Source organism: Mercenaria mercenaria, chromosome 8 (genome assembly GCF_021730395.1).
Source record: "Mercenaria mercenaria strain notata chromosome 8, MADL_Memer_1, whole genome shotgun sequence".
In the NCBI taxonomy this organism is placed as follows: Eukaryota; Metazoa; Mollusca; class Bivalvia; order Venerida; family Veneridae; genus Mercenaria; species Mercenaria mercenaria.
The window spans coordinates 28,735,018-28,762,036 of NC_069368.1; the positions used below are offsets into that span (position 1 = coordinate 28,735,018).

Consider the following 27,019-nt stretch of genomic DNA (forward strand, 5'->3'; position numbering starts at 1 on the left):
GGTAACTGTTTAGGCAGTAACGAGGCTCAGTCGAATACCGCATAAACAGTTATGTGAGAGTCGGGTATTCCCATTTGCGGCTAAAGCCAGCGATGGAATCTTTTTCTTGCACTCCATATTCAAAAAATAATGAAACTTTCAAAGTAATAAAATAAATCGAACTGCTTCCTTTGCCGATCTATTTCTCGTAGCAGCTTGTTATACAAAGCTCTGGAATCCAACGTCCCTAAATAGGAAAGACGTCATGACCTTTCAAAGACAAATAACAAATGAATGTTTATGTTTTTGTTTCGTTTTATAAGTTGCCGCGAAATGTTATTAATTTTTGATAGAATAACATTCTGTTTAATCGAGGAAATTATTATCAGAAACAAAGAGGAACGGTCAAGGTATTGGAGTTTTATTCTGTTTCATACAATCAAATATAAACTACTGCATACTTTTTCTACATAATTATACATGTATTTTGTTCATAATACGTCATTTACAGCAAAATAGTCATCTTACATCCCGTAGTGTAAGATGGATTTTTCACCACCGGTAAAAATACCGAAAATCCCCGTATGCTTTGCAATAAACTATTTAATAATATATACTGATAAAAACTGATAAAGACATTTTTCTTTGGTCTAGTGAGTGACAAGATATACATTTAGAACAAGACCGTAACAGTTTACAAAACGATAATGAGTACTTACAATCACATTCAATGAAAAACAATTAAGTGTTCGGGAATATCCCGGAGACCTAAAGAGAAAAATATGAAAATTAATTAAAATGTTTATGGTCAAGAAAATGGAAAAAGCGCAAGATCTAGTTGATCAAATGCAATTCGAAGAGTGCATAGAATGTGCCAAAAAGAAGACAGACATAGAAAAATAGTTTCGAAGTTTACACTTTTCAAAGAACGTGAATTTGTACGAAAGCTATGGGAAACAGGGAAAACCGTACATTATTACTGAACGCGTATTTTTCTCCCACAACTAAAAGAAGTGAAAAACGGAGACAACGTTCCTGGTTAGCGTACGTTACGTTAAATGTAGACGGGAAACCTGTGGCAGCAGAAAAATAGGGATACACCAGGGATGCGCTGAATATCGTTTCATGGAATATGAATGGACTGACTCCGTAAAAGAAATGTTCAGATGATTCTTTTGGATAAAAACCCAAAATGTTTTAATTTTTCTATATGAGACTTGGGGACCACATAAAGTGATACTGAATTTGCTGGATAAACCGGCCACAACTTTACAGCATCTGAAAAGATATTAAATATGAAAATGTAGTTGTACCAGTTGCGATAAAAAACATAAATTTTATGGTATTTAGTTTAAACATTATTTAAGCAATCGCAGTTCATTTACAACTTGTACATAATTATATCAAAAAGGCATACAGGATTGAGTAGGCAGCTGAAAGCTTAATTGAAACTCTCTCCGTGCACGGTTTTTACCATGTTCGATTTTACTTTATCCGATAAAAGAATCCAAATATATGTATGGTAAGTAAGATTAATTGCAAAAAGAAGATATAAGTAGAAAGTTTTAATCAGGCCTCAGTTATATTTGCTCTTCGTCTTATTTATACCATTAGTAAATTCAAGAACCTTGGATTTACATTAAAAGATGTATACGCAATTTGCAACAGGGGCCATTAATTAAGGGTCTCACCGCACTTTGTTATGAAATTGCAATAAATGAATTGAATGTGGTTTTAAAATTAGTTTTTTTTAAAAATAAGAGAGGTAAAGATGCGTTTATTAAAGAGTGGGAGAGTTGTTTATTCTGGGGTTTTCACCATACACACGCGCGCGCGTACACATGCACACACACACGCGCGCGCGAACGCAAAACAAACGGACAGACAAGCCGGAAAACTCAACCGCTCAGAGACTTCCGGTGGCAAATTTATGATGAAACCTTAACTCACTTATATTAAAAAAAGAGAGGTCGCTTGAATGTAAGGGGGTAATGTGGGGAGTTGGAATACGGAAAGAAAGACACAAACAAACGAGACAATGTATCGCCTCCAAACCGAGTAATTAATATAACTACTCGAACCAGATTACATAAAGTTAAATATATAAGAAGGATAGATCTAAGGTATAATACACCAACGTACTCGATAACTTGTCTGAGGCACAGTACAAATGTACCAAGATTTTAACTTGTAAGCAAGCTACCAGACAAAGTTCACTCCGTCAGTCCGTGTATTTGTAGGAAGTAAGAGAAGAGCATCATGGAGTCTTACAATTAATTAGTCATCTGACCATCAAATAAGAAAGTGTAGAAGGGTTAATTATCATACATGCAATGTGCGTTACAATTTTAGCTTTTATCCTATTTTGATAAGCCTACATTTTAAACAAATATGTAACGGAATTAAGAATTAGGTTTAATAAGGTTTAATTTTCCGTAGTAAATAACTAGAACATCTTCCAAACAAACCGGTCCACCTTCCGCCATAGTTAGTCCGAAAGTGCCGCAAGATTACCTGTATTATACTGTTATATCTATCGTACCGTATCATAACTTTTAAACGTTACAGGTTTAGTTTTCATTATATACATGTCTCTGATATTTAATTCTCTTTTGTCATTTCAGGGGAGGGAGGAATCAATAACTCAGACAGGTACACCTTTACCTTGTTACTATTGGGTCTTCGCAGTTGTTTTATTTGTGTTAGGGCTAGAGAGAGAGAGAGAGAGAGAGAGAGGCAACGTATGTGAAACATTATCTGTCTAATGTAATCTAAATTTTCGCGTTGATTTTATTTTAATATGTTCTAAATAAAAGGGAACAATCTTGATAATACACTCAAGCGGAATATTTTATAACAAAATCATGTTTTAATTTTTAGATTTCTGTATAAAAATTTACATGAACATTCACCTCTGTAAGACAATATGTTACATGCAAAACTCTGTCACCTAGCTCGTATGTCAATGTATAAATTTGCACTAAAACAGCTTCACAAAATATACACCACGTCAAGGTAAGATGTCACGTGTACGAATAAGAACCTTTGTCCAAAGGACATGTTCAAATATCTTAGTCAATTTTCTTGTCCAGCCAATAACTTAAATGGGTTGCTCAAATAGCACGGTATTAGTACTTTAATAATAAAGCGTCATCTCCCTTACATGAATTAAAAGCCCTAGGTCAAAGGTCTTTATTACAATGTACCATTACTGACAATAAACATACTTCTGTATCCTAAGTCATCCTTATCCAACGGACTCGTTTCCAGTCTATCCGAACAATGTAACACATGTTTATTTGTATACCTCGGATGGATTGTTTAAGGGATTGCTGACACAAGGTCAGATTTGTTACCAAAGATAAAGAACATTTTACTTTTTTTGATAAATAAACTTTGTGCAGATTGATATAATGTAATGACCTTTGGATAAAGCAAGCTTCTGTAGAGACATAATTTCGGATTGAAAACAGTGTTCCCAAAAGTCATGGCTTCCGTTACTAACAATAAATAATTACAAAATCTTATTAATTTATCTTATTATAAACCTTTTGTAGGGTAATCGATGCAGAGCCGTCGTACATTCCTTTGTTTTATTTTGATATTGAATCGATATAAAGCTAAAAGGATATTTTTATGAGACCACTACTTGTAGAAATAAATGTTTTAGAAATAAAATAGATGTTATATTAATTTGTGAGTTTTATTAAAGGTCATCTACCGAAGGAAATTCTTAATATGGACAAGAAGTCAGTAGATTTGTACAAAAAAGCGTTACAAGATGGAAAGGTTTCCGTTCACAATATCCGCGTAATGGTAGTTGGTCATTATGATGTTGGGAAAACAACGTTGACGAAGCGTCTCTTAGGGGAGCCAGTTGATATTACAAAACGGGCCAGTACAAATGGCATAGAAGTTCATGTTGATAGATGCAAGATCTCTCTCAAAGATAGGGCGTGGATTTGTCCAGAAAATTGTGGGTAATGTACATTTAATTAATATGAGTATCATTAACTTGTGTCTAAAAGGAAACATAAGGCTTCGCACCTGACAACCCAACAGGTCGGGATATTAAGTATCGACCATTTGGTCCAGGAAACACGTTTCTAAATATATGTACATCCTACATCAAGAAACATGTCTTATTAAAACATGTCAAAATTTTAACTAAATTGTACAACATGTACAGATGAACAAGACTTCTTCTGATTGTTTGCCTGTTTACTTAGGTTAAAAACTGAATTAAACCGGAAAGACCAAAGCCCGAATACTTGACTTACTAGATACCTGAACTATGTACGGTGGTAAATAAGACAATAAGCCGCAATTTTCATTTTGACATTTTAATTGAATGATGAGTATGCTGAGGTATTCCGTATTCTAATATGAAAACTAACTGCACATTTCCGTTAAAATACATGACAGGCGCCGAGAAAGAATGCAGCAACAGTTGAACTATTGTTTTACATAGAAAGCGTTTTAGAATCGAACTCAGATGAAAGAATTGTACTCATTAGATGTTTATGCATCCCTAACTTATTCAGCAAGACGTGTTACTTCTCGTCTTACAGCGTTGTTAAAACGTAGTTACACGTTGACGTCACGTTGACTTACTATATTTTGTGCTGTTAATGCACTATTAAATAGTGCTTCCCTATTTCCTCTAACTGTTAAAATAAAATACATAGTAGGATCGATTCAATATATCTCCACGGGATGTAGTAATCCCGTATTAAACACAGTTAAAATAATGCTACGCACTGCCGTCATATCTACTTACTATATTTCGCCCCATACATACGCCATGAATAAGTGCTCTCCCTTTTCATCTACTTACTTTAAGTTAAATAAAAGATGTATCAGAATCAAAATGATATAGCAGTACCGTTTACAATATATCTCAAGAAAGCGAATCGATCATAATTACTCCACTCTACGCCCTCTTGAACATATATGGCAGGAGTATAACGTATTTGTATTATTTCGATATATTAAAACATGCCTATGCTGTATGTTTATCTTAAAATCTTAGATAAACCGGACGTAATGCGTCAATAAGACGTCATGGTAGATGTTAATATATCATCTCGCCGTTTCGCGAGCTTTAATTGTTGTTTTACAAGCTTGACGTTTTTCTTCATTAAACAGACAGCTAAATCAAACATGTTAAGAATCGATTTACTCAACTGTTTTGTAACTGACTTTTCTACAGCGGTATCTTGCTATTTTCATTTCTCATAATATATATATTAGTGTCTATTTGTTACTTTTGTTTTTAGCTCAACCTAAATACGAAATGCCAATGATAACTTTTCTTGGTCGTCTTATGTCCGTCCGTCGTGTACATATTTGTTTACCTTACAATCATCATCTTTCGTCAAAGCTGAGAGAGGGTGGGGGTGTGACCTGGTTAACTTTTTTGTGACTACATCGGAAAACATTGCAAATATCCTAAATTAAAGCGCTGGTCTCATTTTAGAATAATTTCACTAAATGTTACTTTGGTGACACTACTTAATCCCTTAAAGTAATGTTATTTTGTAAAAAAAAAGAATACATGAAAACTTCTCAGACATAGCTAGGTCTGTTTATAATATGGCTATGCGGAAAATGTTGTAAGTCTCTTCTAAAACCGCCGGTCTGATTACAAATTAATTTCATTGAAAAATGATTTTTATGTGACCATTTGCCAAATTCTTTTAAATCGTGTTGATTTGTAAAAGCAATTCATTGAAAACAGTTAAGCAATAAAAACATTTTTAAATATACTTTAAGAGACTTTCTATCAATTTTACTTCGAGTTCACGGCTGGAGGTAGGTTTTTCTTATATGCTACAATTAAATTGTTTTGAATATTCTTTTAGACATAATTTCAAAGAAATGTTTCTACTGAATTCCTTCAGATTAGTCCGCTTCGGTAAAACACTAGCTTTCGGTAGACATCTTTTTTTTTTCAAAAACTTTAGATCCGATTTTGAAATATTTACAGACTAGTGCTCCTTAATTGACCATCTACCAATGTTGTCCAGATTGTACAGAAACATAGCTGCTAAGGTACCATTAGAGGACAACTTCAAACGACATCTACTTTAACCACTTGTCACATTATGACATGATTTCTTAGAAATATTTCTTGGATACATCTACCAAATTAAATCGTAAATTTTCTGTTTGGAAAAAAGCATGGTCCCAAGAACTAAACATAGAAATATCTTGTTCTTCTTCTTTTATAATAATGGCAAACGTTCGTGATTGTTTAAAATCGTTTGATTCATTAGTATACAAAAGCACCGGGTTTAGAAAAAGAAAATTTTATTAAAACATGATAGTTTCTTAATCTGCCAATCCGATTTTGGAATAATAAACTCTTCCTTTCATAAACCAGTTTTCCCATTTTAAACAAATTTCATACATATATTTTTGCATAGTCAAAACAGCTGTTAAACTGGGTTTTGCAATTTAAAGCTATGACCCTCTTGCTGTTGCATTCATGTTTGTTTGTGTATCTGCTAGGTCGCTGTTTGTTTTCTATTTGCACTAAACCGTTTACAGTAGATTCTAATATCTTGTTACATTTTGCTGCAGTCGTTAGTAAAGATACTACGATTAGGCGTCGGGTACGTAACTGAAAAACAAAATCTATATTAAGAATGGAGTTCTGAATTTTATAAAAAAAAATCAAGAAAAAACTAAATTATCATTTCAAACATATTTATAGACATTTGTTTTCAATAATGTTTTTTTATTTTTGTTATCAAACATCTTTGATTATATCAGTAATGCTGATACTGATTAAAAGTTTTTTAACCAGATAACACTCGAAAGGCGATATTTCATCAGCTGGCAAAGTTATTTGACAAGGATGGCAAGCAAGCAGAGACTCAGACGGAGATGAACGTATCAGACGGTAATGATGTTGCTTGTACCTTTTATTAACCTCTCGTAAATACCCTTTTCAGATAAATGTAAAGCATCACGTTTACATGACTTCTGGTTAAATTGATTTACATAAGATAAGAAAATGAATAAATTGTAGTGTCAACTTAGCTATATCTTAGTTATTTCGAAAACGAGGCCTTGACATTTACTAACTGCATATAAGTAAGTCTGATTGTGTTTTAATAATTGAGAACGTTTTGACTTTTTAAAAGTCAGTGTAAAAAGGGAAAAATATGGTTAATACTGTTAGTAAGATAGTCTTAGATATGAATATATTTTTGCTAGTAATTGTGAATACAACTAAAATAAAAGCGTTTTAATATGAACTGTGTATTATTTGATTTTAAAAAAGCTTGCACAGCCTGAAAACTAAATAACTACCCTGATAATTGTTGTAATACATAATCACACAGTTAAAATAATGTTAAATACCAAAAGAAGTAATACAAATTGTTATTATATATTGAAGAAATTTAATGTAAATGTAATTTTATATCTAAGGGCTGGACTGCCTTAATTGAGTGGTTTAGTGGCTTACTTTGAATCACTTGTTCTCATGAACGTAGATTCTGAACCTGCCATAGGTCTAGAATACGTCATAAGAAGATGCAATCCAGCTGGCGTACGGATGTCTTAAGTTTTACTCAGGTTTCCGCTGATGCATGAAACACTGCCTGGAAATGCAGATAGAATTTTTCCACCATAAAAGTTTGGAAAGTTGCAATATGATCCTAACTGTGTTTGTATGGCTGTAAACCTATGAATGAAACAAAAAATTTATTCAGTGAATATTGACTGTATAAATAAACAAAAGGTTTTTAGAATAGAAAAAAGTTACTAGACGAGACTATAAGATAAAAAATAAGCTTTAGTAAAACGGAAAGGTTATACTGAAAAATTTAATAGCTGGCTGCCATTTAGTGAACTAAAAAAAATTTAATTAAATTTAAAAAATATATTATATAAATGAGTAATAAAAATCTAATTTCTAATGAATTAGAAACAATAGATCAATTAATTATTTACTTAACTAAACTTGCTTCTGCTTACAGAAAAGTTATTCAGGATATTTTTACAATACTGTTAGAAATGAAGGAAGAAGAAAAAAACTATTCAATGCCTCTTGAAATGCATATGAAGGAATTTAAACTTAACGGATATAGAAATAAAAAGGAAGAAGAGTTGTATTAAATTTAGATTGCTGAATTTATTTTTACGTGCGTTTTTTAAAGATTTTTTTCTCTAAGTATATTATATAAATGGGTAATAGAAAGGTAGATAGAATGATTATGCCAAAATTATCTAGCACTTTAGAAGAAATAACAAATAAAGATAGAAATTCATATAAAAATGTACTAAAAAGAAGAAACGTTATTTAATCAAAACTTGATCAAATAGTTAGCGCTGATTATAAAAGGCATGTGATTGATAAATTACAAAATGTTATAGATCTTTATCTTTTTGAAGGCAGTATACAAAGGGATAAAAATTTATTTGAATGGGATTGTGGTTGTTTAATGTCAGTGCCCTTAACAGAAGAGCAAAATAATATTAGATTATGTGATTGCCCAAGACCAAATAATCATCGAAACAATCCTAAAAAGATAATTGCAACCGATTGTGACACTAATGAAGAAAAAATATATATAAGCACTTACGCACCATCTCAAGACCTTGATATTAATTCTGGGTTGGTTAATAAAAATGTGCTGTGAAGGAAAAAACCGAGTAAAAAGTGGAATATCAAAAACTAATGGAAAAAGATATAAATTTAAATATTTAACAACAGTTACTGCAAGCAGCCGGGGATTGGAATCCACCTCTTCTTAAACTTTATTTATTTATTTTTTTTTTGCTTAACGATTATTTTTTTTAAATATAATATATAGATGGCTGTTAGAGAAATTGAGAGGTATTTAAATCAGTATATTAAGAAATTTGAAATCGAAATTATATATAGAGAAGATCAAAAAAGCAGTTATATTTAAATATGGAAGACTCATTTGATATTCTTAAATCTGAACTTAAAACTATTAAAGGTATGAAAATAAATGTTGTTTTAGACATAACTTTTAAAAATTAGTAAAACAGATACAATATATAAATCAGCTTATTTTCAATCAAGCTGGATATAATAAAGGTTTTGAAATTAGAAAGGGATTAATCCAGGAAGGTAAATGTTAAAATTCCGTTAAAAAATTATTCATTTTTTCAGGACAAATCATGTTAACCCCAATTCAAATTCAAATGACATTACAATTAACAATTGATGATGAATTAATTTACAGAGCTAATTCTGCTGATGCAGGTAGGATTATTGTAACTAAATTAATTTTGTGGGTTCCACGTTTAATTTTTAATCTATATGGAATTAATTTAATTTCTGAAAAATATATGAAAGCAACAAGTTAGAAATACCTCCGAGAAACGATAACACAGTCAACAGATACACAACAGACTAACATAACTTTCAGAACAACAGCCTGTGTAAAGAAAAACAAACATGTGTTTGTTTATTTACAACGACCTGATAAAAGTAATTCACACGAACATAATCCACATTTATTAATTACATTTAAAGCTAATGCAGCAGATAATGATTGTAGGCTGGAATCTTGCCGTCTTGAAGTTGGTAATGGTATTTTTATCCCGAAACCAAATATACAAGTACATGTATATCAAGAATTTATAATGATGTTCTTAATTATATTCATAAACAAATTAATAAAACTCTAAAAGTCTCCTAAATGTCGGAAATTTTAAAAGTTTGTTTGGATTTGTTCATTTTAACTTAGAATTTAAAAAGGAAGGGATAACAGAAGATCCTAAGCATATTACATTAACAGCTAAATTAAACGTTCGGCCAGCAGCTAATATCCGTGTTTACGCAAATGTATTGTATGAAGAAACAGTTGAAATAAATACTATTGGAAGTGAACTTGTTATTGTTTAAATAATATATATATAAAATATATAATGACATCAAATTATATTGAATATAAAGTAGATTTAACAGATGGACAAAAGAAAAGCTTATCAAAAGCTTACAATAATAAAATTCCACATACTTTTAGATTAAAATATGAACAATTGCGTGGAAACTTTCCTTTACTTTTAACAAAACACAGACTCATCAAATTGAAAAGTCTATTAGGGTCGAGAAGGGATTAGAAATTACAATTTCAAAAAGTCAAATGTCCAGTCAAGGTCAAAATGGAGGATTTTTAGGAGCTTTGGCTGATCTGTTAGGTCGGACAGTACTTCCGGTAACTGCAAAAATAGCTCCAAAAATATTAGGACCGTTAGGCGTCGGAGCTTTGTTCGGTCTTGCCAGTACTGGTGTTAGTAAAATACTTGGAAATGGTATGATTTCGTCAGCTAATGTTAAAAGAAATATGATATCACCATATCTTACACCTTATCAAAGAAAACCATTAAGGGGAACTGGTGAAATAAAACAAATTAAAAAACAAAAACAGGAATGCTGGCTGCTAGTCTCGAAATACCTTTGATTACATGTACATCTTGGTTAAGTGATTAAGTAATAAGGAAGGACCACAGTCCCCGGGGGTTGCAAGCAACCGACAAGGTCAAGGTATACAAAATGATTCTCAACGGGACCTTACAGAGGAATTCCTATATTAAAAAAAATATAAACAAACCTATTTCTAACTTTGAAATTGAACAATGGGTAAAAAAAATAAAAATTAAAAACTTTAGGGGCGTATTTAGTAGAAACAATTTACCAAAAACAGGACCGAATGTTAAATGTGGAATTATAAATTTGGACGACTCTGTCGGATCCGGAACACACTGGGTATGTATGTAAATAAAAGATAATTTGACCCATTTGGACTTCCTCCGCCAAAAGAAGTAATCAAATATATACCTGGAGTAAAGTATAGCAGCATACAATATCAAGACAAAACAAGTTATAATTGTGTGGTTATTATTGTTTATCTTCATAAAAAATGTTACAAGATGGTATAAAATTTGATGATTTATCGTACAAAATACTAAAAGTTAGAGCCCGCCCGCTTAGCTCAGTAGGTAAGAGCGTTGGTCTACGGATCGCGGGGTCGTGAGTTCGATCCTCGGGCGGGGGGTATGTTCTCCGTGACTATTTGATAAACGTCATTGTGTCTGAAATCATTGGTCCTCCACCTTTGATTCATGCGGGGAAGTTGGCAGTTACTTGCGGAGAACAGGTTTGTACTGGTACAGAATCCAGGAACACTGGTTAGATTAACTGCCCGCCGTTACATGACTGAAATACCTTTGATAAACGGCGTTTAACCAAAAAAAAAAAAAAAAAAACAAACAAAAAACTAAAAGTTAAGAATCAAAAAACAAATGAACAAATAATTATTTCCTATTTCACATCTCAATACAACAAGTAATTTAAAAATAAGCGTTTACACTGTAAACGTTACTGAAAATAAATGTGAAAATTGTACACGGAAGTGACATAATTCCACTAATGCTAAAAATAAACGTGAACTTCTCCTTGTCTAAATGATTTTGTAATTTCTTCTTTTAATTCTTTCTTCAAATCATTTCTTGTCTGTTGTTTACGTCGAGGTCGAGTTGCATCCGCTAGTTTGGTGTAATATTTTGTAAAAAATATTTTAGTCCATTTTACACATATTTCGTCTTGTTTGTAATTATCCCCGAGATAAATTTATCAAATCTCCCAAAAGTTCTGTTGCTGTAATGTTGTCCCTGAAATAAAAACAATCGCATTTATTTCTGAAGTTAGTGAAAAGAACGAAAAATAAAACTTACATTTTAGTTGTTTAAATTCTCCTTCTTTCAGTCGTATATAGCCTACAAACTTATTTGCTTATTATGCAAACGAATGTTCCGGTGTTATTAATCATCTATAGTGGTAAGTTGTTTGCGAAATACAGGAAAAACCGGATGCAATAAGCTATATTTAAATTATTCTCATAAATGCTATATTTAAATGCTGGAAAACCGATACTTGTTCATGCTTGCTGATATGATTACAAAACTAGCTAACAGGCTTTAAACTGGAGGCTAAAACTGTTCTGTAAATTGTTTTCAGTCCGGGTGTAAAGCTCTCGTTAGGGGTTTTTAAAATATTTTAAAAGTAAAACACATGTTTTCTTTTAACTTAAAAACCTGTGGTTTTTTAACTTTGTCAAACCAAATGTTTTCACGGTAGTTTGTCAAAACCTGTGGTTTTTTTAATTGGTCAGCATTGGTCAGTTTAGGCCAAGGGTAAGGTCAAAATGAGGCCAAAACGCAAAAACCCTTACTTTCTAAACTACTATTAGTTAAACATTATTCATCTTGTTTTTCGGTCAGTTATAGGTTATACTTAAAAGAATTCCGGGATGCTACATAATAAAATAATTTCAACATTGGTCATAACAGAAAGTGACAGGTCGTGATATCTCACTTAGGTTAACTACACTCTGGCCACGTTATGATTTTTGTTTTGTCATGTTCTAATTGCTTTGACAAGATGACTAAATGGAAATAATGACATGTTTATTTTATAATGGTCACTTTGCGTGCCCTTTTAAGAAAACAATTTAGTCACTCCTATGGCCGGTTTACCTTAAATACCGCTAATATTTAGGTAGAACTTTAGTATCAAACTTGCTCGTCCGAATGTTAGTTACGTAAGCTGATACTCCACACGATATAAGTTAGTTAGGACCGAGGCAATTAATGATGAAATATTATTGTTAAAGTTTAGAGATTATTTGAAATAATAGAGTTTATGTTAGAGACTATATTAATGTATTATAAAGATACACATTGATGACTTAAATATATTATCGTAGCATATAGAAAATATTAAATAATAGTTATTATAGTGAACAGGTGTTGTTGTTGCTGATATTTAGTAGCGTGAACCCTTAGACCCTGTTACACCACACAAATTCATATTGATTTAAGTTCATCGCACTATTTATGAAAGTTTCAACATGTAAGAACAACATTTGCTAATTCACACAATACGAAAGTATAATTGCGACTGAATATCTCCGAAATGAATCATGGAATATTATTTTCACTCTGCTGAAAAAATACATTGTGTTCATGCTAAGGATATTGCTGAGACATCCATTGATTAGTTATTCTTCGTTGTTAAGGAATAGGCCGCTTCTTAGTTTCCATTTGAGCAAGTCTATTGATAAAACTACCTTTGAACAAACGTCTTTCCAGGCTTAATTGTTTCTGTTTCGTATATTACTGTTTTGCTGTTACGTATATTAGTGGTATAAGTTATTTAAACACGTTTTACAAATTAAAGTAATATAAATAACTACAAGAGAGTATAATTATTTATATTTCTCCTCTTTCTATTGTAATATTGTTTGTCTTATTCACTGTCCTGTCGTGACATACTAAGCTAATGTCCTGATAAGGGCCACTGCAGCCGACTTTCTTTTAATGATTCCCTATTTGTATGTCTCCTAGTTTTGTTAAAGGCAATTACTGTTTGCCTGTGAAAATGCCTGTCCAATAGACAAAACTTGTCCGATTCCAGAGTTTGTCAATTTTTCAGCTTTGTAACTGATGAAGTGACTCATCATAAGATACTGAAATGTTCATGTTAAAACAATGAGTGTGACATTAGTAGGTGTTGATAGCTAAACTTTCTAAATTTTATTACTTTCAAGTTTCTATTCCACGAAGGCCATGGTTAAATTTGATTTATACAATGCACTTGACTGGCTTAGTTAATTTGGTTTGTTGCATATATACATGTTAAACTGATGTCACATAATAATTTCAAATATTGTTCTCCTTCCATCCGTGCTTGGTATACAATTTGTGCTTGGTATATTGTTCACTTTTATTTACTGTCTGTTAACAATGTTCCTCCCTTTACTGCATAAACAGCCTGAAATATATATATAAACAACCCGGCAAAATACTGCAAAATAAATGGATAATATTGTAAATAACAAATTATGTGATCACCATATATGTACCAGCTACTCTACAAAAAAGAAACAAAAAATTGCAACCATTTCATTTTCTGTTACTTGTACACGTACCGACTATCGAATGATCAGTGGTCACATGCAAATGATATTGGATACGGAAAATTCCGAGTGTATCCAAATATCAAATTTAAATTGGTAACTTTGGATACATACCAAGCTTGATGTGCCAAAATAAATATTATTATTTATTGATAAGATAATAAGTATTATTTAAGGACTTACCAAGGCATATAAGCAATCTCACTATATTCCAGGTCAATACTTCAATATACAAACAAGTTACACCGAAGGGTATCAAACGTATCAAACACAATTGTGTATTAATAGTATATATAAGTAGCAGAAAAGGCCGCATGTTATCAGGCCCACTGACGGACGAGTTAGCAAGCGCACCGACTAGTGGTTAACACAATTTTACTGACCTAGAGGTTTACACACGAAAGTGTTAACAGAGCTAGCTGTTAGCATACTTTAACGACAGACAAGCAACCAATGGTTCGATTTACTGTCAACCGACCTAGCGGAATACATCACTATAACAACATACAACCATCAAAAGATTGTAACATTAAATTTGACTTATATCCTTCGAGAACATGCGCCTGTCTGCTCGCCCATTTAATAGCATTTGTCGCCACAATATATTTGAAAAAAATATTCCTCCAAAATTCTATTGACTACTACATGTACTACAAGCCTAATTTAAGTTGTCTTAGAAACTTACAGTCCTTGACGACTTATCCTCATGACTTACTAAAAGTAATATATAGAGTTTATTTTATACGACGATTACTATTACATCTTTTATCTTGCATTATCAGGCTCTTGCCCATTTACCTGAACCTGTACTAACTTTATTCATACTCATTATACATTTTTTCCCTCTTTCAATGATAGTTATGGATGTACTGACTGACATAACGACAAGACATATGTCTGCCGCACAATTGAGGCCTTAAATAATATTTCTTGCACTCAATGTTTTTCGTAATGTTGTGTTACTGCTTCTTTTCCATGCAAGCAAATAGTTAAAATTAAAGTAAAGCAATGATTCAATCATTTCTGTTTATTAAAGTTCTTTAGTCAAATCCATTTTATACATTTACCATTGGTGGTGAAACAGTTTGTGTTTAAATAGTAAAGCCAAAATGTGGGCTTCAAGATCTGACCTGTTACTACAAGATCCTTTTTTCTCATTAAATAAAAAAGATTATGGACAAATTGAAAATATAAAAAATCTTAACAGAATTTTCCATAAATATTCACATAATTGCCACACTTAAAACATTCACAATTCGAGCCTTACTCTAAGCATTATACTCTTGTTTAGTTACTTGCATATATTATTATTTTATTTGTTCGCAACTTTAGATTTAATGGATTTTCTCGTTTCCGCCATATACCTTAAATCTTACTCTTTTTTAAAAACAATATATATATATTATTTAATCTGCGAGCAGGAGACCACAGGAACCAGTTCTTTGCACAATAATCCCCATTTAATGTGAATCAAGCTGATATGTTTGCAAATGAAAGGCACTTAAAACTATGAAAGACCCATGGTGACATTTCAACTTCATTATTTCACGCGTTCTGCTTCATGATTTCACGATTTCCACTTCATGAATTCACGAATTCACGATTTTTGCTTCATGATTTCACGATTTCCACTTCATGAATTCACGGTTTCTTCTTCCTGATTTCCACTTCATGAATTCACGACTTCAACTTTACGATTTCGCGATTTCACGATTTCCACTTCACGAATTCACGATTTTATAATTTCCACTTCTTGATTTCACGAATTCACGATTTCACTTCACGATTTTACGATTTCACCATTAAATTTTACGAATTCACGATTTCCACTTCAAGAATTCACGATTTCATAATTACAGTACAATTTCAGCTTTTTGCGATTTTATCAGTTACATGACTAATGTATGACGTAAAAAAAACACGGGTGATATTTTCTATATGTAAGATGGCGTGTTATATATTTGTACAACCAGGTTTAGGTACTGAGAGTAAAAACTGGCCGAAAATGCCTCAACTGATGAGGAAATAGACTTAAAACAATACTTTTAGAATGCATTATTGCTTTAAATGTGAAATTGTTCCAGTCCTTTTTTCAGTTTTAGTAAGTTCCCCATCTTTGTTGTATTAAATGAAAAGCGATTCATCTTATTCACATGTAAGCTATTGCCACCTGCTGTGTAAATGTTATGCAAACTGAGTTGATAAAGAGTACGGCCTTACCACGAGGGCCGTTTAAAACGTAAAGAAGCGGCTTAGACGTTTTACTACGTTATAGGCGTGGAAAATATATACAAAATATAAATTCAATCCATGCAAGCATTCCCTGTTAAATGAACAGAACTCATCCTCTATAACCCAAACCATTTATTACGTTTACACTTCATTGATTGAAGAGTAACGGAATGGATTGGCCAAATGGAAAAAGTGAAATAAAGAAATCATGAAATCGTGAAGTTTAATGGTGAAATTGTGAAATCGTGAAATCAAGAAATCGTGAAATCGTGAAGTTTAATCATGAAATCATGAAAGCAAGAAATCGTGAAGTTTTTTTGTGAAATCGTGAATTCGTGAAATGGAAATTGAGAAATCAGGAAGCAGAAATCGTGAATTCATGAAGTGGAGATCGTGAAATCAAGAAATCGTGAAGTTTAATCATGAAATCGTGAAATTAAGAAATCGTGAATTCGTGAAATCAAGAAGTTTTTTCGTGGATTCGTGAAGTGGAAATCGTAAAATCAGGAAGCAGAAATCGGGAATCCATGAAGTGGAATTTTTGAATTCATGAAGTGGAAATCGTGAAATCATGAAGCAGAAATCGTGAAATAGTGAAATTGAAATGTCACCACGGGTCTTTCGTACAAAACTGATTTTGCAAGTTCTATTACCCGTCTTCCAATATATAACTTTGATGTTGGTACCATGTTAATTACAGCTGTAATACCTTAGTAGCTGAGAATCTTTGCACTGTTATAAAATGAACCGACTGGTTTATTACCATAATGCAGCTGTTTTAAAGCTAAGCATAGTTTGTCAATTTTTCATGCATTTCTGATTGAAAACTTTGAAAAATATTTCAGCTTAAATATATGCAATTATAATTAATGTTATCCCACTTTTACATCCAATCAGTTCAACCCATTTCCAGTATTTTATGATATCCTTAATAAGAAATTTGTTAATATTCAATTATCCTGCTTATATATAATGCAGTTAATTTTGACTAATTGTAACATGACAAAAAATAGGAAAGACTTTTCGAACTCAAAAAGTTTCGGCTTCTTCATGCTTTTATTCATAAATATAAAAACTGAACTGGGCGACTGCTTTATTAAACCATGCCATCCATCTTTGCAGTCATAATATTATATGCTATGTAGCTCTAAAAACTATATACAAAAGAAACATTAGAACCAAGTCATCATGCTAGATATTTATTAATTAAGAGACTTGGCTTAATAACTGCTGACAAAATTACTGCTTGTGTGCAATTACAATCCCTTCTTTCTAGATGCCGATTGCAATGATTAAGTGCACAGTTACTGACCACAAATAACATTTATCTACTGTATTAAATTAATATTATTTTATTAACACAAAATTATATTTTTCAGCAATAAAAAACATTGAATTACTTTCATTCCAAGGCAAGTACTTATCTGCCAGATTATTGTAGAATATAATTATGTCTGAGCGCTATTCTCATTTATGTTGCTATATGATATATTATTTGAAACTTTCCCATGTGAAATTGATATTGTATAAGCCGCCATATGACATTGATTTTAATAGAGGCATAGGACATGTGGGACGTGTATTAAATTAAAAAGCAAGATAGTCAATTAAAAACTTCGATGTTGATATTTACATTAGATCGTTGTACCTTCTGACCCTAGAGTACTTCGATATGCAACATTTATATCAGCAATCACAATAATAATTTATTGTTTCGTTTCTTTATAAATAAATACTACAGTATTTCCATACCAACATTCTTTTAGACTCTAGATACACGGAGTATACCACTAACAATTACTTAAATGAAATTTAAATCCATACATTTGCCTGGCAATTACACTGTTATGTTTGTGTATTAATCCATGTTTAAATACTTATATCCTGGCTTGAACAGTGTCTAACAAGCGTTTGCGAGAGTTATCTTTCCTGTGGTTATTATAATAAACAACAACAATTGTTGACCAAAAACAACTTTAATCGATACAACATTTGCTTTAGATAGATAATAGCACAACGTAATTGGAAAACATACCGTATCTAATTATATAACCCATACCTATCCCACATAAGAACAATAATCTACATTTTTCCAACAGGCATTTACCAACGAGACTTCGCGTGTTTATCTGACTAGCAAGTTTTCGGATAGACATATTCTGACAACTTGACTAAAACGACAACTTAGCACATTTCCTCGGGCATGGACATTTACATTAAAGAGTATGCAATTTTTTGTCTAAATTATGGCATGTAGAATGATTCAACTTAATTACATGTATGTCCAATGTAATTAATTTGATTACGACCACCGAGAAAATGTGTCCCGAGAAAATACGAAACAACATTCATCGTCAATTTCCAAAGTTTACCGAACTGTCAAACTAAACTTTTAAATAAAATGTATGTTTTAAACAGCTTCGATAATCTTAACGATGTTAATGCTGGGGGACATGCCATTCTCATAACCTCAGTTGTGATTTTACGAGTACGAACAAACAAAATTTGCAAGGTTGAAAATTACCTTTGAAATCCTGGTTTTCACCTCCAATATCCAGTTTCACGATAGTTGAAAGCATTTTGTACAAATGTCAGACTACGCTGAACATTACACTTGAAGCAAAATTGACGATGTTGACGAATATATAAGACCAAGGTCACTCTGTCTAAGGGTAACGTCGCATTTTGACGCAGGATTCTGACAGTGCCCGTCTGCTTTGTTTCGTAAGTTTGGTCGTCTTTAACAGTCTCTTTGCCTCTTTTTTACACCATTAGGAATATTTCACTTAATGACTATCTTTATCTCTTCTGCTTGAATATAAAGGCTTTATCTTGAGGAATAAGGGGACTGCAATGGTGAAAATAGTTGTAATAAAATACTGACCAATAATAACCCTTTGCTAAAATCATATCATTGTAATGCCTTGGTGAACGTGTGATCTATGTCATGTCCATACAGCTCAAAGCATTTCTCGCACGGAGTCAGATAGTTAATTGTATATTTAAAAGAGCCAGATTACCTCATTGAAAATGGTCCAACAAGAATGAATAAAATGCTTAACATTTTGCATCTTAAAAAAGATTCAACCAATAAACCAAAAAGAAAAATGGGAAACATTATTTCTCTCAAAAAGTCTTACTTGGAACAGAAGTACACTTATTTATAAAGTGTACAATTGATACTAAACTTAGAGCAATCCAATATAAATGTCTGATTAAAATAGTACCACATAATACTTGTTATATAATTGGAGGGATATTGGAATATATCTTAGTATGAAACATATATTAGAAACCCCGTCAGACATTCAAGTTCTTTGGAATAACAAGGTATAGTAAAATAGTGTCATTAATCATATACTTATTCTGGATTCTATTTCTAAAATAAAATTTAGTAAAACGCCTCCAGGTTTTAATTATAAGCTTTATCTTGGAAAACGAATTAATATAAAAGATACCGTTGCTTGCTCGAAGGACAAGTTAGATGTATACCATTCAAAATGAACTGAATTTCAAGGTGATGTAGATCAACATAGAATTTTTGTTTGAGCAGAGCAGCCCATTTTTCTCTTTCCTTTTTCTTTCATTCCCCCTCCTTTGTATATTTTTCTTTACTACACCCAAGCATGACAAAATATTTTCCCCTTTTTCAAAATAGTTACCGCTCGCTTACTTTATTCTTTAATGAGACTTCGTTATTTCATCCTTCATCGTTTATTTTTCATTCTTCATCAGTCATTCTTCATCCTTCAACATTCATCAGTCATGTTTCATCTTTCACAACTCATCAGTCATGCTCATCCTTCATCAGTATTTGAAAAACATTTCAGATACCATGTACAATAATATAATTGTTTGAACATTTCAAAATATATGGACAAAAGTTTATATTGTGTATTGCATTGAAGATTCGAAAAAAAAGAGAATAAAATGGACTTTGCGGAAAATGAAAGTTTATGTAAATTTTACTTTCTCAGAATCTAAAAAAGTACTGTATAAACAGGTGTTATATAATTTACACCATAAAATATGACAATAACTGCAAGCTAACATATGGGATCGATTCAGTGATCCATTAAGGTTGCGACTCGGAGACCAAAGGTATTACCGTTTCTTTAGCGTCAGCTTTATAGTAAATGCCGAACTGAAAATATCTGTTTACCTCATCAAGTCAAGGCCCAAAATAAAGATAATACTTGGAGGTCAAAGGTCAAATATCTTTTTGTCATGTCCACTTGCAGTCCAATCTTTTAAAGCGCTGAAAGAATTTTCATAAAGAAAGCTTCGATTAATTGCTTAACAGAGACGAGGTATTGTGTACTGTATTTGCGATGTCATACGTTGTATAAAGTTTGACATTTAGATGTACATCGCAAGTGAGATACCTATATTTAAAACGTTCATGTAAGGAAACAATAAATGTGTTAGTTCTTTAAATGTATCTAAGTCTTCTTAACAAATTAACGATTTTTGTCGAGCCAGCTTGCAGAAGCGAGGACATAGTTGTCCAAATGGCTGTTGGGTGTTTGTGCGTGCGTTTGTGCGTGCGTGCGTGTGCGTCCGTCCGGATTTGTTTGTCTGAACCATAACTTTGACATGCATTAAACAATCTTGTTTATATTTGGCATAAATGTTAACCTCAGTGAGACGGAGTGTCATGTGCAAACCGCAGGTTCCTATCTTAAAGGTCAAGGCCACACTCGGAGGTCAAAGGTTAAATTCAATAATGACTTTGTCCGGAGCATTTCTTCTTCATGCATGGAGGGATTTTGATGTAACTTGACATAAATGTTCACAACCATGTGACGAAGTGTCATGCGCAAGAACAAGGACACTAGGCATAAGGTCAAGGTCACACTTAGAGGTCAAAGGTCAGATACAAGAATGACTTTGTCCGGAGCATTTCTTTTTCATGCATAGAGGGATTTTGATGTAACTTGGCACAGTTGTTCACCATCATGAGACAAAGTGTCATGTTTAAGAACCTAGAATTACTTCCCTTTGTTGTTACTATAAACCGCTTATATTGTATTTTTTTTTATTACTGGTCGTAGGAAAAAATCAAGACCACTTTTCTGTAGTACAATGTACATGTTACATCCAATTTTGAGTGTATTTTGACCTATCTCTACTGGTAAGGATTTTTGTGTGGACTTAGATATTTTAAAAGACTTACTTCCCTTTTTTACTATAAATAACTTATATTGTAACTTTTTGCAATCATTTTTTATTTGGCATAAATGTTTGCCTCATTGAGACAGGGTGTCATGAGCACCCCCTAGTCCTTTTGACAGCTGACGGGCTCGACATGTTGCCCGTGGGCATCTAGTTATAAACATAATCTTTAAGGAGTAAAAATAGAATTAAGAAAAAACAAATTTTACATGTAAGACCAAGATCAAAGAAAATTTACTAATTTTATTTTCATGGTTAATCTTTAAGACTAATCTGCATTTATTTTACATTATTTTAGATAAATCATAACAAGTAATAAATATACACAGATGTCAGGCTAATCGATTTTTAAAAACTAATTATCGAAGAAAAAAAAACGATGTGTTACTGCGTCTTATTTCTCCATAACGAAATTTAGATTCCAGTTTGGATGTAGATAAGGCGCATGAACAAACAACACCTGCTGAACATCCAGTTGCCGAAATAGAAGACAGTGTAGAAGTAGAAATTTATTCTAGAATTCAAACAGGTATTTCATACAACTTATTTTCAGCACTTATTTAACTTTGTAAAAGCAAATTGCTAAAACATTTTCTAGAAAATTACCTAATATACACAATGTATTTATGTCTTACGTTGTAGGTCACCCTTTTTGTCATGTCTTATAGGTATATATGCATTGATGTTGTGTAGTATGACAGATCCAAATTGATAGTGAATGTTACAGTGCTATTAAGATATATTTCTTTACCGATTCGAAGTTACAATTTTTATCAAACTTAAAGTATAATCTCTTCATCCTGGCTGCCTTGAATATTAAAAATTTACCCGATATATTATCATAAGCTAACCAAGGTAAGATCTTCTTACGAACTAGGTGCTAGGCAAAAGCTAGGTAAAAACCTATACATTTTACCATTATAGAAACTGCTATTTGTTAATAAAATATTCCTGTTATTTATAGTTTGGTGGTTACACTACTGATTTTAGCCTTTATTATAGTCTGATATATCGGTTTTGTGATTGTAGTACAATTCAAGAAATTTTTGTTCCTAAAACTTGATTTTGATATTGGTTAAGACAGCTATTTCAATGCTAGATACTTTTCATGTAATTTATCCTAAATGATATGTAGCTTTCTCACCCTGCTTCAATGTGTTTAGTGAAATCGTCTTCACTTGTCCTTGATGTATCAACTGTATCAGTTTAAACATAAAAACACATACATCTGAAACATCGAAGATAAACATTTAAATGATTTATAAATGTATAATGAACATGAAACATAAATAATTAGTGACTATTTTCATTTGACACGTAACATGAGTAATTAAACGAGACAAACAACAAGTGTCAATTGCCGATGAATTGTATCTTAAATTGCATGTGAAATATTAAACATTTCTCATATTTATGCATCAGTGAGCAAAGTTTCTCACCTTGAATCTGTAAGAAAAAATGCCGAATCACTTGAAGGGGAGGATACACAGATCATGAGTCATTTGAAGGTGAGCATTCACGTTTTACGGTTTCCTATATCATGACACTGTAATTAGAGAAATAGAATTGTTTTAAAAACGGTTTTCCACGAATGCAAGTATAAAACCTAAATTTAAGTTTGCAATGCTGTAGTTTATGCACATTTCAATATACAACGCATAATGTCCGATATGTACGAAAGAGCATTAGTGCTAGGTGTATGTTATTTATTAACTCGACATTTCTACTTAATTACTCGAAATTTCGAGTAACTAACTACAATAGTTCACGTTGATGTATAGTTCCTGGCCAAGATTATCTACCTGGTGTATCCATTGTGTAGCCCTAAAGGGTCATATAATTAAGATGACCGGGTAGCGTTTGCTCATTGAAAATATCACTATTTAAACAATGTTTATTAATTTATTGACTTTGTTGGGTTTAACGCCGCACCGACACAATTATAGGTCATATGGCGACTTCCCATAAGACCTCAGGTGCCTAAATCATGTTTAAGTCTGGAATGTTTTCGACCTAGTTTTAGCCCATATGTAAATGACATATAGACATACCCTAAATGAAAGTGTAGTTATGTGTCTGACCAAGAGTTGGTACCTGGACAGTTCTAGATTTTGAGGAGAGGTCATACGAGGTGACCGGGAAGTATTCAAACTTAGAACATTTCACTATTTTGACCATATCTGGAAGGTTTTCGACCTAGTTCGAGCCCCTACCACATGAACATACTATACATGTAAATGAGGGTATATATCCTGTATACAGTTTGAAATCTGGAGTAGCTCTAGAGGCTATAATAGGACATACATTGATGTATGGTAGTACATGTTCAAGTCCCTACATGTTCGATACAATATATGGATGTGCAGAGAGATGATCCCACTTCGAAGAGTCAAATGTCGTCCATTACATTTCGGGTTAGTAACTCGAATTTTCGACTTATGTCACTCGCAATTTCGACTTTTTAACTCATAATTTCGACTTATTAACTCGAAATTTCGGCTTATTAACTCTAACTCGAAATTTCAAGTTACGTAAGTCGAAATTTCGAGTTACTAACTCGAAATTTCGAGTTAATAGAAAATCGTACCTGGCACTAATACTCTTCTGTAGATATGGGTAATTTTTTCACATTATGTTTTTTGCGTTGCCAAGTGCAAATCATCTCTTAATTTGTTTTCAAATGAAGACAATTGACCTCTTTCACGGGCTAGCATTGCCACAAATATAAAACGTAGACAAATCTTCTTTCTTGAATGGCTTAATGCGTCCTTAACTAAAGTCAACATATAGCATTCTTGGCCAAGCTCTCTCTCAGTCGTGTTAGAATGTGTTTTTTTCTAAACCATTTTAGGGACCGCTAGAGTTAGGGCTAAAAAACCTAATACACTTCTCACCAAGAACTGTTTGAAAAACTTTTGCTAAACAAGTCAGTTCTTACGGTTCTAATTACATGTTTAGACTGTCAATGCAAACCTTAGAAAGTTTTGTAAATGACTTAGTGAACTTCTTAGAAAAATACAACAAACTTTGACTTAGCAAGGTTGAATAGTAAATGCCTTCCTCGGCCTAAATAATATATTCTTGTTATTACAACTTTGGTGACTGTACGTCAATTCTTACTAATGTTTTCATCCATAAACGAGAATTAGTAACTGACCTAGACCATATGACATCTAAATATATATCAAGAACTAGCTCTGGGTTGAAAGAGGGGTCACTGTTACTAACAATAGTAATATTTCGGTTTAGTAATTCTAATGAGGAATAGTGCTGCAAAACTATCGAGATTAAGAGCACCGAACTGGTCCACGTATTGCAACAAAACGGTTTATATACCAAAATGTTTGTCAGGGTCTCTAGTTTCAGGAACTTTTGTTCGATCTGGTTGCAGAGTTTGAGAAATCCAAGATTTCACGTCCAAGATGGCCGCCAAAATATAAATATTAATATTCGCTAATTTCCCTTAACATTACTGAGTTTCAAACTACATCATCTAAATAGTAAGAAGTTTTATTTTATTCTAACTAATGAAATACTGTATTCTATCAGTTAAATATTTTATATCTCATCACTCACACTGTGAAAATATGAGATCTATATTTTCACACTGAGATATAGCTCCGATCTACTTGTACATGTTGTATGAATTTTGAATTATTTCCTTAAAACAGGATGAAAATTGTAGTCGTGCTTTGTTCATTCTAGTATATTTCTCGATTCAAATTATTTTACTTAATGAGAATTTCATAACGTTATGCATCCAGAAATAAAATTAAATGGAACTTTGTTGTGTGCGTCTTTCTAACGTCACAACACGTCTGACGTCATATCTGTTGATGCGCGCCTGTTTCCCGCGCTGAGATAAAAATTTGTTTGTAAAGTGCACATTTCAACGTAATTAAGCATAAAATAATCAGAAATTTTGTTTGTTTTGAGTGAATATGGAGAAGTGAGAAAATTTCGAATATTTTCACGAGCGCATACAATGGATGTCCTTTGTTATGTTACTTTGTTACTATTTTATCGTGTATTATTATTTTTTTACCTGAAATATACTAAATCAATCTTGAAAAATAACGGTTGAGATAAGCAATTTCATGTTTGTTATTACATTGTAAATAGAACACACAGTCATAAGTTATTTTTATTTGAAATTAATATATAGTGTATGGGCATTTATGTATATGCCATATTTTTGTCGATTTGTGGCTTTTCATGATGCAGTAGTGTACATAAAGTGAGTAGGGAAATTGAAATTCCTTACAGTTAAAGCTAATATTGCGTTATTTGATCTATACTGTTCTCCACTTTTTCTTGGTGATTTTTACACTATACATGAATGTACACTTTAACTAAGAATAAAGTAAAGTTTGTATTAAATTTCATATATCTCATAGGCCATGGCTAAGAAATAATAATTCCATATTATGAAAAACATTAAAGAAGGCTTAAGGTAAGTTAGCTTTTATAAAATGTTGAACACTTAATGTCACTTATGTTGCATATATGGGTGTTCCATAGTGAGCACCGTTGAATATTATCTAAATATCTAATTCATGAAGCAAGAGTGTACACGGCCATACTTGCAACTTGCACATTACTGTTTAACATTTTCCAGTCATCAAAATGGTGCAAATTGATGCATACGTTATGGACGCTACTTGATAAAGTGTGTGTTTAATGGTACCTGTTAATGAAGTTGCCCAGTGTATACTTAAATAGCATTAAGTGTCAGCAGACATCAACAGTAGTCAGTAGACAAAATGTTTAGTATTTCACTGCATTATTTACATATCTTGGCATATGTTAATCTTAGCATATGTTAAATGCTTCACACCAGTTCATTTATACATACGTAGCTATCAATAATTATCAGGCATAGAGATGAAAAATTGTAGTCTATATTTTTCGACCATCTTCCAGATGTCATTTTTTTTACTGACGGAAAAGTCAGTAATATAGTTCCATCAGAGATTTATGTGTTATATAATGAACTGTTATCGGGCCCTACTTTAGGGTCACAAATGGGCTGATACATATGTTACATATAATTTTAAAAAGTATCAGAAAGCATTGATTGTAATTGTAATGAAAGAATAAGTAAACCACCTTCTTAAACGGAAATTTTATTTTACAACTTAAGAAACATTTATAGTTGAAATTATCAAAACGATGTTAACGTGACAGATTAAAACGATACCAACAACATTTGACAATAGTTAAATATCCTTTGTCCTAGTTTAGGTTTTCATTGTTTTGTGCTGTTTTGGTGGTCATTATATCAAAAACAATATTTCTTGTGAATGTGATTAGATTTGATGAAAACTTTCCTACTGACATACATCAGATATATTGGACAACATTATCCCAATGGTTCTGTGCAAGTATCCTTTTGTTTAGTGTCTAGTGCAAGTATTTCCAGCTGATTTTCAGTACTAGAAGCAGATAGTGCGATCACACATATGTTAGTAGCTTAAGGATGTACAAGCGTTTTTTTTCAGGATATCTGCCATTTTGAAAAAATAATGTTTCTTCAATTATTGCTTTCTAACAAATGTTTTGCCAAAAGTTAATGCTTAATAATCAAAATATAGCTAATAATGTAACATATAACCAAACAAATTCTTCCTTTTTGCAAAAGAAAATCATCATTAATTTTGGCTGGC

General features: G+C 32.2%; 1 protein-coding gene across 1 annotated transcript in view; it reads left to right on the forward strand.

Moving 5' to 3' along the window:
- The first annotated feature begins 2,603 nt into the window (after nt 1–2,603).
- LOC128558994 (uncharacterized) overlaps nt 2,604–27,019 on the forward strand; it is a 42,458-nt gene continuing 18,042 nt past the window's right edge. The window contains exons 1-5 of the mRNA XM_053549633.1: nt 2,604–2,631; nt 3,692–3,955; nt 6,791–6,886; nt 21,772–21,882; nt 22,776–22,861. Of these exons, the coding sequence (XP_053405608.1) occupies nt 3,718–3,955; nt 6,791–6,886; nt 21,772–21,882; nt 22,776–22,861 (531 nt within the window). The 5' untranslated portion in view covers nt 2,604–2,631; nt 3,692–3,717. The remainder of the gene's footprint in view (nt 2,632–3,691; nt 3,956–6,790; nt 6,887–21,771; nt 21,883–22,775; nt 22,862–27,019) is intronic.